The sequence below is a fragment of the Anabas testudineus genome, chromosome 11 (genome assembly GCF_900324465.2).
Source record: "Anabas testudineus chromosome 11, fAnaTes1.2, whole genome shotgun sequence".
Taxonomy (NCBI): Eukaryota; Metazoa; Chordata; class Actinopteri; order Anabantiformes; family Anabantidae; genus Anabas; species Anabas testudineus.
In genome coordinates, this window is record NC_046620.1 from 4,790,619 (window position 1) to 4,805,840 (window position 15,222).

At 43.1% G+C, this 15,222-nt stretch overlaps 1 protein-coding gene across 1 annotated transcript in view; it reads right to left on the reverse strand.

Moving 5' to 3' along the window:
- LOC113153626 (microtubule-actin cross-linking factor 1, isoforms 1/2/3/5-like) overlaps positions 1 to 15,222 on the reverse strand; it is a 106,973-nt gene that overhangs the window by 17,115 nt on the left and 74,636 nt on the right. The window contains exons 6-18 of the mRNA XM_026347310.1: positions 5,624 to 5,790; positions 5,052 to 5,164; positions 4,482 to 4,588; positions 4,004 to 4,123; positions 3,375 to 3,470; positions 2,854 to 2,981; positions 2,614 to 2,707; positions 2,029 to 2,183; positions 1,611 to 1,914; positions 1,241 to 1,369; positions 1,068 to 1,145; positions 365 to 526; positions 34 to 138 (exon numbers count right to left, since the gene is read on the reverse strand). Coding sequence (XP_026203095.1) covers positions 34 to 138; positions 365 to 526; positions 1,068 to 1,145; positions 1,241 to 1,369; positions 1,611 to 1,914; positions 2,029 to 2,183; positions 2,614 to 2,707; positions 2,854 to 2,981; positions 3,375 to 3,470; positions 4,004 to 4,123; positions 4,482 to 4,588; positions 5,052 to 5,164; positions 5,624 to 5,790 — 1,758 coding nt within the window. The remainder of the gene's footprint in view (positions 1 to 33; positions 139 to 364; positions 527 to 1,067; positions 1,146 to 1,240; positions 1,370 to 1,610; positions 1,915 to 2,028; positions 2,184 to 2,613; positions 2,708 to 2,853; positions 2,982 to 3,374; positions 3,471 to 4,003; positions 4,124 to 4,481; positions 4,589 to 5,051; positions 5,165 to 5,623; positions 5,791 to 15,222) is intronic.

Here is a 15,222-nt window from a genome sequence, read left to right on the forward strand (position 1 = left end):
CAGTCAGTCAAGTGAGTTAAATCATAAATTCACCTCCAAGGTCTGTTTGGCTGGATGGTTCTCCTGACACAGACGGCTGGCTGTTTCCTGGAGCGATCGCATCACATCTCGTTTTTCATCCAGCTCTAACCTCATTTCCTGTAAACACAACAGGAATGGAAGGATGGTTAAAGATGATGGCAGGATTCATAGAGCACTGACCTGATGCAAAAATAGTGTCTGTGTCCAAGTGAACTGAACTTTTTGTCATTGTGTTTTGTAGAAGCTGAAGTCTTTTGTTTTTCTGTGAATAATCAATGTACAATGTTTAGTAGTTCTGTGTTTTCTAACTTGACAGAGGAAACCACCCCCTTCCTCCACTCACGCTGTATAATTCTCTCTTTGCATTCATGTTGGTGTTGTTGTCGCTCCAGTCGTAGGAAACTTCCTCCTCCTCCCTCTCGTTAAGCCAGATCAGCTCCTCGGTGCACTGAGACAAAAATGTGTGTAGGCTCTCCAAGCTCCGCAGGCGCCATGACGAATGTTCCTGTAGCAACCACACAAACAAACATCATCGTCATGCTGATCAGCAGTGCAGAGAGAAATTAAAAAAAACACTCTATTCTGTGTTTGCCCCGATTATACTGATGGATTTGGTGCATTTATAGAGATTTCAAAAGAATAAAGAACTGTGGAGAAAACAAGTTTCCCTGTAGACTATCAGAGCAGGTAGTGTGAAAGACAGAATGTTTTATTAAACATCATATTGTAGTGAGACATTTGTTTAATTCATCCAATTATGTAAAAAAAAACGGAGCCATATATGAGATTTTAAGCAACTATAACCAAAACATTTTTGGAAGAAATGCAAGATACACTTTATAAGCAGGTGCAACTGTAAATGTATTTATACACAATATATTAAGAGACACGATACTGTAGAAATGAGAGGGAACAAAGAAATGAGAAGAAGAAGGAGCATATTCAGATTTGTGGGTCCTGTCATGCTTTAATGAGATTAACTGAGGAAGGGGGTGAACTGCGAGACAAAGGGGAGTTACTGTGTTACTGAAGACAAATCCACTAACCAGTAGTTTGCAGTACTGGTGCTCCAGCTTGGCCAGGGTTTCAGAGTAACTGCTCTTGAAGTTGGCAGAGACTTTGGCCTGAAGGACAGGACAGTAAAGTATTAAAGAATGACTGTCAGCAGAAACCCCTCTGTGTTCGTGTATAAGTGATGCATGTGTGTGTGTGTGTGCACCTCATAGCTGCGTGCCTCCTGCAGGCCGCTCATTAGCTCTTCGACTGCAGTATGTATTTTGTTGTGCTCTTGGAGGTTGTTTTCTACAGAGGGGAGGTCTGCGCCCCATTCAGCACGTTCCAAAAGCTCCTGAAACACACAAGATCAACTCGGCCATAAGCAAATAAATATTATTAAATATTATTTTCTATTTTTACTTGACAGAAAGATATTTATTTTATTAACAATTTGAAGATTTCCTGCTCTTTCTGTTCTTACTTCTAAGAGCTGGACGGGCTTTTAATTTTAGATTTGTTTGTGGTGATGAAACAGTGCAGCAGCAATAAAACATCTTTAGTTGCAGCTCTGTGTTTATATGACAGTGACTGACCTGTGTTTCCTCCACCCATCCAAGCAGCTCATAGATGAACCTCAGGCTTCCTTCATCCTCTGATGAAGACATGGCCACCAGCTGGGAGCGGGCCATTGGTCGCCGCAGGAGCGCTGCTCCGACAGCTCCCACAGCGCCCACAGCTCCCAGCAGTGTCTGGCCCAGCGACAAACCGCTGTCATTGCCTCGCTGGCTGGTGAGCTCTGCCCCGGTGCTGCCCAGGGCCTGAGAGAAATGTCCTTTCCTGTAGACGCTGGAGCACTGCAGTCTGAGGGAGACCAGCTCCTCCTGAAGGCAGGACACTCTGATGGTGGGAGACAAAATGATCCCATTACTGGAGAGGAGTTGATATCCCCACTGGGTGACTATTTTTAAAATGTTTTTAGGAACAGGCAGAAAACCGCTTATTGTGTCTTACCTGAAAACAAGCTGCTCCACCTGGTAGTATTTCTCGTCTTTGAGGACTTTGAGCTCCAGGTTGAGTTGTCTGATGAGGGCCTCACAGTCTTGCAGGTAGCAGGCCAGCTCTTTCTCACACTGCACTGCGTCACCGCTCTCAATTCGAGACATGTCCTGGACACCAGACGATGGAGCATTTGATCAGGTTTCTGTTTGATTCCTTTGTTGTTCATTTGCTTTTGTGCATTTTGTGTTAAGGTATTTTTTTATTATGTATAATGTTGTGAGGTTCAGTGTTTTCCCCAGGCATAGATTTAAATAAACAATACCACAACCAAAGTGAGAGAGAAAAACAAGCCAGTGCAGCAGAATCAGCAGCAGGATTAATATACTAAAAAAGAAACTGATGGGCTGACAGAAGACTCTGAGAGAGCGTAAATATTTATTGTCTCAGAAGGGCACTTGCTTTTACAGCTTGTACACATTAAGACGTTGTAAAATAGTGAGCCACATTATCCAAGGTTTACCCAACGTAAACCATAGGACACGGCAAATGTGTGTGAGGAAATTCAAAGGTAAGATGAGAGAGAAAGTGGCTACTCACGGCCTGGAGTGTGTTCTTAGCAAGGGTGAGTTTCTCCTCACAGTCCAGAGCCATGTTCTGGATCTTATTTGCTCTCTGAAGCAGCACTTCTAACCTGAAAACACACACAAACACAAACACTAATGGAGCGTGTCCTTGAAATCGACTTTAGATTAAATAAAGAGATTGCATCAGCAGTTCTGATTTAATGACATGCATCATGCGGAAAGGAGACATGGAATGAAATTCATGTGCGTGTACCTCTCCACAGCCGGCCGCAGGGCTTTTTCCCTCTCCAGCATCTCCAGGATAAGTTTTCCCCACTCCTCCTCCAGGTCATTAGGGTGGAGGCCCTGAGGAAGCTTAATACGACCAAACTCTATCCACACCTGGACATAAACACACACACATCACGCTTCAGTGCAAGTGCACACACTGTAAGACACACAAACACAACTTAGGGCTCCATTACATCACTGGTATAGTTGTGGTTGATCATAAGCTGCACCACAGACAGATACTCCGGTAACATCAGCTGAGTGAGAATAAAGGAGGAACTATTATCAGCTATCATGTGTTGGTGCTCAATCGAACCAAATGCATGACGGTGGAAATTACTTTTCTTAAGGAGACAAATGTATGACTGAACCCACATAAAAAATTCTCCCTCTCTCAACACATTAGCAACCCCCCTGAGCTCAACCACATGACACACAATGAGCTTTGCACATGGTGCCAAATGTTGGGTCTCTACACTCTGTTCTCCTCATGTTCATTTTTACCTCCAGCAGTTTGTAGAGGTGTGCGATGTGACCTTTCTCGATCTCCTTCACAGGGATCTCCGTCTCTTTGAAATGGACGTACTCGTTGTAAAGTGCCTGGAGGAGGAGGAGGAGAAACACAGAAGTTCCTGATGAGTGTTATGGACTCAATATTACCACAGGTCACACACAAAGACTATACCTATTATCAGACATAAAAGCTCTGTAACCACAGCCTCTCACCGTAGGTGGTCATTAGCCAGTTTCTCTACGGTCATCTCCAGCTACGCATTTGCCTGCTTCATTTCCCTGCCTCCTCCTTTTCTCTATGTCTCTATGTAAACCTCATGTCAACCATTATTTCACTGACAGCAGCTTCCATTTTTCACATTATCATTCATCACCTTCCTGTTCTGGCTGGAATAAGGCTGAGAATATATAAAAGCGATGTTGTTCCTGCTGCAACCAAAAAATATTTACTAAATTACAGGTCCTACATCACATGGTTAGTTAAATTTACCTGCCACTTTAAAGTTTCTTAAAGCTCCAAAAGGAGTTTATCTGTGTTCCTTTGTATAAATAAGCTATAAACAAGCAACAATAAACTGAATAAATGTGATAAATGATGTGAACACACTGCACATGCTCACCTTTAGTTCCACAGGGTTTTGTGGGAAGTTCTTGTTGGCCATGAGGCCCGTATGCTGGCGGCTCCACTGGAGCAGAGAGGAGAACCTGGACTGGTACTCTGACCAGCGCGGGTCCACCTCCTGATAATGGCACAGAGATGAGAAAGAGTGGATAGAGGGAAAGGAGAAAGGGAACATGGCCATTTAAACAATCGCATTTTCTTTGAATGTTCTTATTCATTTCTCCTGAAGCTGCAGGACTGACTAACAAACATTTTTGCTAAGAATGAAATAAAAAGTGAAGGAAAAAAGTTGCAATAACAACAGCACATGCATCAAGAGTTATACAGCTACAGTAATAAAAACAATATAAGATTTGATGTACAAACATAGAAGTGTAAAAAAATCTGAATGAATCTGATAAATAAATGGACTTACAACTGGTGCAACATACATCTATAATGAACTTAAAGTTATAATTGGTTGCCCAGTGACATACATGTGCAGCGATGCCCTCTCCTCCTTCAGGGATCTTAGGGAAGGCATCATAGATAGAGGAGACGTAGGTAATGACGGACTTCTCGTCTGGTGAGGGAACATCAACATCTGACGAGAAAGAAAAAAGGGAAATGGAATCAAAACTTATCTAATGACATAAAATAAAAAATAACTAACTACCCATAACTATAAAATATTTATGCAATGTATGTATTAAAGACTAGACTGCACTTCGTATGCTATGAAGAAATCCTTGAAGAAGCTACAAACTAAGAGCATCAGCAGGAGTAAGAGAATCAGCATCTGCAAAAACCATTTATGTGCAGAAGAGAAATCTGAAACCACATCATCCAGCTAGTTTTTCTGTGGCCAGTCTGAGCTGGCTCATCGCTGAGAACAGAAAAGCTTAATGCTTGAGCACACATTATGTCTAGAGCTGTAGTGTAAATATAACGATATTTACCAGCCATTTGTTTGGGCTGCCTGGTATCCAAGGATAAAGGTTTACCAGAAGATGTTTTATGGGACTACAGGCAGAAACTCAGTCAGTCATTTAGATTAACAGTCTCACCTTCAGCATCCAGGAGCCTGGTCACCCCTAACGACTCAGCGATTTCAAAGGCCTGCTCGAGGTTCTCACGGTTACTCTGCCGCGACACCACCTCCATGTCGATCAGGTCTGGCCTGAAAACACAAACACAGAGGGGACGTCTCAGTCTGTACTGTATGTGTTTCTGTCTTGTGTCTATCGGGCTTTGACTATGGCTTAAACATGGGTATTCTGTTTAAAATTCATCTAGCGCCCTCAGGAAGAAACAACCTCCCTTGGCTTTTTATGCATTTTTGATTAATTCAAAGCACATTAAAATAAAATATTTTGTCAGCATAAAACTCCCTTACAAAAACAAATTGTTAATGAATGCAAAATGGATGTCTGAAACATCCTCAGGGTAGATTTGAACCTTTGTGTATTTGGGTAGTTATTTGCCTGGTGTATCTATATTAGAATATTTTCTCTATATCAAGTGTGTGAACTTGCAGCTGCACAGTTACTCAAAATATAATATTTGTCTATTGGTTAAATGCTTTCTGAATTCAGACTTCAGCAGCACTAAAAGTTAGACAATATGTTCATGCTCTAACCTGTATCTGTGCAGCAGAGCATTGAACATGCGTCCGTCGCTCCAGGATGAGGTGAAGTTGACACAGCGGAGGCCGGGGTAGCCTTCTGTTGCCTGCTGGCTCCATAAAAGCAGCTTCTCTTTGGCTGTGAGGTCGCCTGACTCACCGCTCACATAGATCTCTGAAATCTGGAGGGAACGGAGAGAGAAAATGAGGGGTTACGATTGGGATTCACCATTTTCCTGTAATGGGTAAAAAACTGTTGAAAGAAGAAAACAATAATTATTTGGTGAGCTGTGGTGTCAGATGTGTTAAATATGTTGTGCGTTGATGCATTCAGCACACATTCTAACAAAATATGGTGATAAAAAAAACTTCACAACTCAACTAAAGAAACAGCAACAACGAGTGTGAAATGTCCAATAACTTTGCTTCTGCAAGAGACAAATCTTCACTGGAGAGACGTATTTTTCTTATTATATATTTAAACTGTCATTTCCCTTCAAACCTCTCGTTCATCTTTCTGATAGTCAATAACCCTCAGCATGTGCGAGAAAGCAAACAAGAGTGATGAAATCAGATTTTGATATTAATGTATTCGTTTTTTTCCTGCTCATTAACTTGTGCCCCCGACCACCCAACACATCACCTCCTCTTCTTCGCCTTCTGTCTCGTGCCTCCACCTCCCCAACCTCGATCTGTCTCCTCCGTTTGTCATGTTCTTTCATCTGCTCTACTTCAGATGGTGACCAATCTGCTCCCCTCCCTATATGATTTTCCCCATCTTTTTATTTTCACTCCCAGCATACTGAATATCAAAAAATGGGTTGGACTCAAGATCTGTCAGTTAAACGCGTTAGTGTTTGTTTTTTGTTTGTAGACACACCGTTGCAAGAAAAGGTGTCAGCTTTCTGCTTTTCTGCATAATGGGATATGAAATGTGATCTGATCTTTCACAAAATCACAAACACAATATTTCTAAGCTGATAAAGCACAAACAGTCATGACTTTTACCCTTCCCTTACTTTTACTTGCAACTGTACATGTTTAATAAGAGTAAGTCTGAGGAGAAACTCTGCTTCCCTGGGGACAGCTGCTTCTGTTCTGCCCAATAAGCTACACCACTATTTTGGCCATCTTCCTAATGTGTCGTCCTCCCTCTCTTTAAGGCCAAGAGTCCATGGTGACAAAGGCAGAGTGATGTATTTGCAATAACTGTCAGTATGTGGCTGCTGCTCTTCTCATGCACAGTTTGTTAAAACTGTACACATGCAGAAACACAGAGCTAAAAAAGCCACCAAAACAGGAATAGCAATATGTTACCACAACATTAATATGCTAAAAGTAACTCCAGGAACAGATTCTCCTCATTTACATTAGCGAGTGGGTTATTGTTTTTCCATTCTGTGTACTAATCACGACAAGCTAGCACAAAAATGTAATAGTAAAAAAATTACAAAGTGGATTCTACTCTGTGTTTTTCTGCAGAGCTCCCGTCTCTCTGCATGCATCTACAAACCTACTTTGCAGAGAAATACAGAGCATATAATTCTCCATCTGAATATTGACCCAGTACAGCGCTCTTGTGAGGGCTGCATCTGCACAGAGAGCCGGCAATCCCAGTGCAACAGTATGTCATCCACAACTGTCTATTGCATCGTTTACAACCTCTGTTCGCTTCTCACACTAACAGAACTGTGATTAAATCTCTAGAGCAAATACAGCTCAATAGCAAATTACAGATCTTGGACTTTAAGATCTGGTTGAAATCTAATAAAAAGCCAGTAGACAGTCAGTTTAGAATATTTGACCACATGCTCATCCTCCAAAGGACAAAAGTATTTTAAAAAACTGGGTCTGTTTCTAAATTCACAATGACTACAGTGGATCACACAGTAACATGATATTTGCTAGAAAACTGTGTAGCTTGATTTTGACTGATTGCTTGCTTGTTGCACAAAATCAAAACTCCAGTTATGATGGATATAGTGTTCTTTGTCTTTGCTGTTCTTCAGAAACACTTCTACATCTGGCAACCTCATTGGCTTCACTGAAAACAATATTAATATGAACTATATTAAAACTAGTAACTAATGTTTTTGTTTTGACGCCATAAAACATTCATGATGAGACAATGATTTGTCTGCATAACTAAACTTCCTGTCTAACTAACTGAATGAATAACATTCATGAAAAGGTCATTCAGGCAAAAACAAACAAACTAAGCTTTGTGTGCTCTGTATGTATGAATACACACAGTGTATTTGTATGTGCACATGTTTAAAGTCCATTTATTCATCTCATCAACATATCTCATTATGTTAAACTATACATTACAAGCAGACAGAGGTTGGAGTTTAAATCAGGTAGCAGCCATGACTCAGTCACAAACATCCATGATCTACAAGCAGCAGGCCCCCAGGGCTCTAGATCAGCCCTGTTTTAGAAACATGGCCTCTTTGAAGTTTGCATGGGGAGGAGGGAGAGTGAGGGATGGATGGAAGAGACAACAATGAGGGGAGGATGGAGGAAGGACAGGAGGAGAAGATAAAATAAGGAAAAATATGGTTTTATTTAAAATGCGCCTGTGTAAATCCCCAGCTTAAAGAAAAAAGGATGGATAGGTGATAGATGGATAGCTTTAGAGACAACAGAAGGGGTGTACAGTATGGATCCATCTGAGCAGTGATTTCAATGTGTGTTAAGAATCCCCCCGAGGCTCGACGAGCTACCATCTTACTAAATGCGCATTTCAGATCCCTCTTTATGCAGAGAAGGGCCTTACACGCCATTATGCAAAGAACAGCTGCACTTTAAACTGAACACAAGACATCCACACAGACAGACACAGGAACACACCCAGGACCAGCATATTGATTGTTGCTGTCCAGTAAAACCCTCTTTGTGTGTTTCTCATGACTCAGCAGCTACTGTGCTTCAGTGAGACACATAACACTAAACACAACCTGACATAATGTCAGCTGTTCTACACAGCACACCTCTACTGTACTGCCTTTATTACGTGAAGGCGAAGTGAACAAACTGTGGCAGTCATCGTGAAACACATCCGTCATCTGCCGTGTTACTGCAGTGGCTGCAGCAGCCTGTTCATTTTCAGGGTGAGGGAGAGCTGAACAGATGTAAGCTAGGACAGAAAACTCTCACGTTCTCTGGTTAGTGCACCTCTAAACACTCCATGCAATCAAAACATCAAATCAGCTTTTACTCATAATGACCAAGATTGCAAATTTTCCTCAAAGGGGGCAAATTCAGGGAGTTTTCAGCTACAATCAGCCATTAGACTTTCATATCAGAATCAGAAAACCTCCCTAAAAACATGTTGAAAAGGAAAAACAACTGAAGAAATGTAAACTAAACAACAGAGCATCCCGCCCTTCAGCTAACAATAAAAAAAAAAAACTGTCAGTGGGATTTGATGCTCTGTTCCTCAGCTGTTTTGTGATGATGTAAAAGGTTTTAAAGACAATTTTTTCTTTAAGGTGTGATAAAGTAACTGGTCCCTACAGTCTTATATCTCTAGCACTGTGTGTCAACTAACTCGTATTACATGTCTAGTACGATTTGTAATCTTGTCTCTTTCATCTGATTGTTTGACAGTGAAATAAAGGTTTTGTCACAGTAGATATATGTGCTCAACCACATTTAAAATTTGAAGACTGAGTTCTATGTTTAATGAAAAAAGGGTTGTCAGAGTACGATTTATCTAAATCAAACTATTATGTGCAGCAGCAATAACAAAAAAATACTAGACTGAAGACAAATAAACTGTGAAATGTAATGTAAAATGATGGTACAGTAAATCATCCTCAGAACATGATGACACTGTAATCAGGTTATCTCTTTGCCAACCAAAACATCCTGAGTTACACAGACACACCGTTACATTATTGTGTTGTGTGTTATTGGACTGGTATGAAATGACATGTTACAGTCTGAGCCGTGAGGGAACCCTGTTATTTAGAGAAATGACCCTTCCCTTGCCTGTTTCACACTCTCTAACAGACGTCAGTAGTAACGGAGCATGTGTGTGGTGTGAGAAAAATAACAAGCACTGGAGGAAGACAAATGAGAAGAAAAGGACACAGGGAACAAGGATACAGGAAAAGGATGGCGAGCCAGGCTGTGCTGTGGTGATTAGGCTCTTGGGACACAATCGGAAAGAACAGAGAAAGGCATGCTGCCTTTCAAGAGCTGATAGCAACGCACACATGCACATACATTCATCAGTACAACCAGTATGACCATAAACATGGTGCATGACAACAAAGGCACAGCTTAAAAACCTACATTCACACAAAGAGCTTTGAATTCCTCTCCTGACACAACAGATATAGTTTAAAAGGTTTAAAAACCTTCACAGGTTTAATGCCACTAAAGCTCAGTTGGCTATTAAAGATGTTGTTTTGTGCCCTTTACTAAACTGTACTGATGAGGAATCCAGCAGTTGGGAACATCTAGATTAATCAACTAAATGTTGTAACACTAGTAGAGACATAGATGGTTAAGGATTTGATGTCTGGAGGACAGGACACAAACCTGGGGCAGGTATTTTACAGCTGCCTGTTGATGCAGGGACAGAGGACTCTCAATCATGGAGTCCAGTCTCTCTGATGAGCTACTGGTCAGCCCTCCCCAGTCTGTCTGACTGGGAGTGGTGCCTGCTGTTTCTGGAGAGGTCAGCGGCAGGTCGCTGGCATAGCCCGACTCTAAGAGAGTTGACCTGTCTTGTGCACGAGCAGGAGAACCCAATTTAAATCCTTTGACAGTCATACTCTCCTGAATCTGCAACTGGTTAGCGGACAAGGGGACGCCTGCAGACAGTTTGGTTCTACCTTTGTCCTCCTCGGACAGTAGGACTTTAAGAATACTTCCTGTGACTGGAGATGGGACAGGGGGCACCTTGCACACCTCGATGTCACTGTCACTTTCGCCCCTCCACACTGGAGAGCCATAGTCACTAGGGTACACTGTCCTCACCACACAGAGTTTGCCGTCCACCTCTCGGATATGGACCACACCTTTGTGCTCCCTCTCCGCAGGTGTCTGCAACACCCCTAATGTTCCTTCAGACAGTCTTTTTTCCTCTCCGCACTCCATCTCCTCTCTCTCTGTTCGCCCCTTGTCTTTTTTCTCCCTTTTCTGTCGAAGTATCCAAGGTTTCTCTAGAACGCCTTGGACTTTCTCCTTAACACGACACACTCTCCCTCCACCAGGAGTGGTACTGCCAAGTGCCGGGGCTATGTTGACTGGGGTGGTGGTTGTGGTTTGGCTTGGGATGCTGGAGACATCTACAATTGCACTGACAGAGTCTTCCTCCCCTGGAAGGCAGAAGACCCCTCTCCATGCTGGGCTGGGTTTGGGGGACACTTCAAGTATTCGGCTGCCCAAAAAACCCTCTATACTGGCAGTTGTAGAGCCGGGGGAAAGAGTATTGCTGTATGGATTAGTTTTGGAATGAGCTAACTGGGTATCAGGCACTGTTATAAGAGTCTTAGCTTTGCTGCTAAAATCTATTGTTTCTAGAACTGAAGCTTTTCCCTCCCCATCTTCATCCTCTTCCTCTTTTTCATCAGGCTTGTGGCTTCTTTTTTGCTTGTAGTCTTCTTCTACCTCCCCTTTCCTGTTCTTCTTGCCCTTGTGCTTACGTCTGAATCGTAGACGCTTCTTTGGCGAAAGTGGTGGAGCTCCGGTTAGTTCCCCCTCTCGTGGAGGCCTGACACAACCCATAGAGTTCCCCATGTTTTTGATATTGGCAGAGAATTGTGTATAAAAAATATAAACCACAGCGAACAGAGGCAGTTAATTCATCAGAGAACCCATGTTTATTTAGGTTTGTACATTATTTCCAGTTGTCTGAGAGCAAAATCCCATTCCCAGCTGCTGACAGCTTCCTCATCAATCTGACACCTGTGAGAAATGTGAAGTTAGGTGAAGCAGGTTTAGCTCCATTTTCCATGGCACCATCAGAAATACAAACCAGTGAACAGGAATGGATGGTACAAGCTGTCAGAGAAGGAGAGAGAGAAATTCAGCATTTCTCAAACAGTTATTGGTTCAGTCACGGGGCAGGTAGCTGCAGGCTGATGTGTCACAGCTCCAACCTCTCCTTCTTATTTCCTTCACGTTGATTCAGGCAGTGCAGTGGCCAGCTCTGCTCTCTTTAAGGACCCTGCTGTGTGACAGTGTATGTCTGAATGCAGACAGCTGGCTATTTTACTTGGTCTGTTTCCTCAATCCTAGAGGTTGCAGTCAAGGACATGTTGACACAGTTGTGTCAGTGGAACCACAGGGGCCGGGAAAATAAATTCACTTAGGGTCAGGTGTCCGCTTTATCACCAGCCTTTTAGCAGGTGAGCTGTTACCTGGTGGAAGGTAACATGTCAGGCAGGATAATGAGTGTGAGAGTGTGGGAAAGATATAGCGCAGTCCAGTGCTACTGAGCCCATTAGTGATTCTCCAGCTACTTCACACACTCTACGTGTGTTCGTCTATGACACGAGAACTAAGTGTACAACACTGAGTGTGTATGTACAGCAGGATTTCTGGGAGTGCTGGAATCAGTATCAGTCTCATTATCATTACATATTATCGAACTTCAAATATAGGAGATGACTGATTCATCATAAAGTGAGGATAAAATACAACACCTTTGCCAAATACAATTCTCTTCAGATCCCTTCTTGCATTCTTGACAAACCACAAACAAAGTGATGTTAAGCTTTTCAGCTGTCTGTGTAATCCAGGAGCTCTATCTACACTCAGATCTAACAGCTATTGGAGCTCATGAATTAATGATGCCTCTCTCCTACTGTGGTAATGTTATTGCAGTGCAGGAGTAGAGAAGTTTCCTCATCTGCCAGACAGCAGAGATCGTCAGGAATCTCATCTGTCATAGTATACATAGTGAAAGTAGTATTAATGGTGATGGTATTGGTATCCTTCGTGGCAACAGCAAGCTCAGTGTCTCGTTCTGCTGAGGCAACACAGAGTCCAGATTGGCTGTGGGTGAGAGATAGTGTGCAGTCAGCCAATGCTTCCACAAATTGCTGGGGGATTCAGTCAATACTCTGACAGCTTGTTAAATCCTCAATGAGAGCATCAGCTTCCTATCCCAACGCTCCTCCTTATCATCTTCCCACATTTTCTGCTGCTCATTGAGCTGTTGTCTCATGTGATGTGTCAGTTGTTCGAGCATATTTGGTCATTCCTCGTCTCCATCAATACTTTGTAATCCAAAAAGGCCGGTTTTGATTTCTCATACTGGATGGGACTGACAGGAAAGTTCAGTCTTTAAAATGGGTAAGATACCAAACTGTTGAATCAAGTGAGTGTAAAACCTGCAAAAAGCAGCTTTGTCAGGGTGCTGGTCTAAATCTGGAGACAGACAAATGCAGACAGACTCCACCTTTCACTCCCCAGACAGTTTAGCATCACATGCCTGTCCCCTGGATACCAGGGTGAAGATTTCCCCCACTTCAATGTCAGAGTCTCAGAGGACAAGAGTTGGCTGGGAATTGTATTCAAGTACTGTGCAATCAGAACCTCACATGTGTTGCTGTCAGCCTGCCAGTTACTCAGAGAAGCTTCCCCTTCATCGGGTGGTGCACTGCGACGATGCAACAGCTTGGCGAAATCCACATTTTGTATGAGGTGGGGGATATTTATACCATGTCTTCCACTGAGACAAAAAACAGGGAGGTTGGAGAAAAAAAGGCTGTCATTCTGTTTCTCCTCGGCTCTTAATAGCTCCTCACGTCCACTAGATCTAATTAGGAAGAGGCATCTGGGGTACAAGCAGGAGCTGGACTCCAAAGATGAGAAAGGGAGGAACAGATTCGTCTACGGTCGGCTTAGCTAAGGTCTAGTCAAAATCCAGTTCTAGTAGCAGACCTACTTCACATACAGATGTGCATCTGGAACAGAGCCAAAGGGATTTAGTGTCCAGTGAAGGCAGCTCTGAACTCCACAGCAGTAAAGGTTAGGACAGGCGCATCCACGCTCCATGTCCCCTCAAAGACATGTGGGGAGCATGAGCAGGAACATAGGGCGTCTCCGGCTAATAAGAGCCAGTGGCTCTGTCAGACAAGCATGGCTGGATTGATCCGATTGATACGGTGCACAACCGAAACAGAAACAGCAAGTGTGTGGCTTTCCAAAAAACAGTATGAGTCTGTGTTTGCTCCTGCAAGGTTGGGCGGTCCCCTGGTCAGCTGTGTAAGCCCTTCTGTATACGTGTCCATGAGTGTGTCTTGTCCTGCTGTGCGTTTATGGTTTGAGGCCTACTGGTCAGGGGAAGCCGGGAGCTCCAGTGACAGCGGGCAGCCTGGATCGTCTCTCCCTCGCCTGGATTTGCTCCTCCGCTTTATCCCTCACTCGCAGACACCGGCAAAGGGAGAGAAAAGCTTTTATCTCCCGGCTGCTGCAGCTTCACATTCTGTACTGCTCGATGTCTCACTCGCACAATCCACCCCTCCCTCCATGGCCCTCCTCCTCCTATCCGCTTCCTCGTTACTCCTGCCTCTCTCTCTCTCTCTCTCTCTCTCTCTCTCTAGCTCTCTCTCATGGCTGTTAGTGAGCAGCTTTCGATGCCACAAACACACATTCACACACACTTGACCCAAAAGCCTGCCTGAATGACAGGCTGCAACAGGGACGAAGAAAAAAATGCAGCAAGGAGATCAAATCTAAAATCAGACTGTTGCGTCTCTGCAACATAAATGAAAAATGGGTAAGCACTTCAATCTGTCTCTTGCCATCTATTCCCTTCAATCTCCATTTGCCCATCAAGCTACAGGTTATGAATAGATCTGGAGTGAAAAGCAGACACGAGATGGGGAGAAGGGGGGGAGTAAGGAGATTTGAGGGAATTAAGAAAGAGCTGAAAAAGACAGAAGAAAAACTGGAGTGGACGGATAGAGGCTGTGAATGGAAGTGAGAGAGTGTGAGTAGATGAAAGATTTTCTCCACATTTTGTGCAGAGACAGCTAAATATTTGCTTCATCACTCATAAAAATTTTCCAAAGAGGACAGATAAAGTATGTCATTATTTTATTAGGACGGTGCAGGCCATTTTGAAAGTCACTGAGAAGGAACACAGAATTCGCAATTCAGAATTTCCAGGATTTCTGCATTCTAAACATGATGCTGTATGATATAATAAGGCAGCATCACTGCAGCAGAACTTGCACAACTTTACGCCTAACAGCTGCTGAATGTCTTCAAAGACAGATATGGATGGAGACCACTAACAGGGAGTAGTGGTCTCAAGTGGTGAAAGCCACAGCAATTTATCTTGTCTCATTAACTGAAAGAATAGAAAGCATACAAGTACAACACACACACAAACACATGAAAAAGGCATGAACCAATCGCGGGAAAGCACTAATCAACTCCCCAAGGTTTTCATCCCTTTTCTGTGGCTGCATGCCATCATGAACTGTAATAATCAGACTGCAACCGGCTTCTGAGCACAGCGTCGGCTCTTTATGCGTGCATGTTTGACTACCTGAAGTTCTTTTAGTCACATATTAACCAGCTCTTTTGTCGATATTGTACATTGAGGCACATAGATCATAATTCAAGCTCCATCATTATTCAGA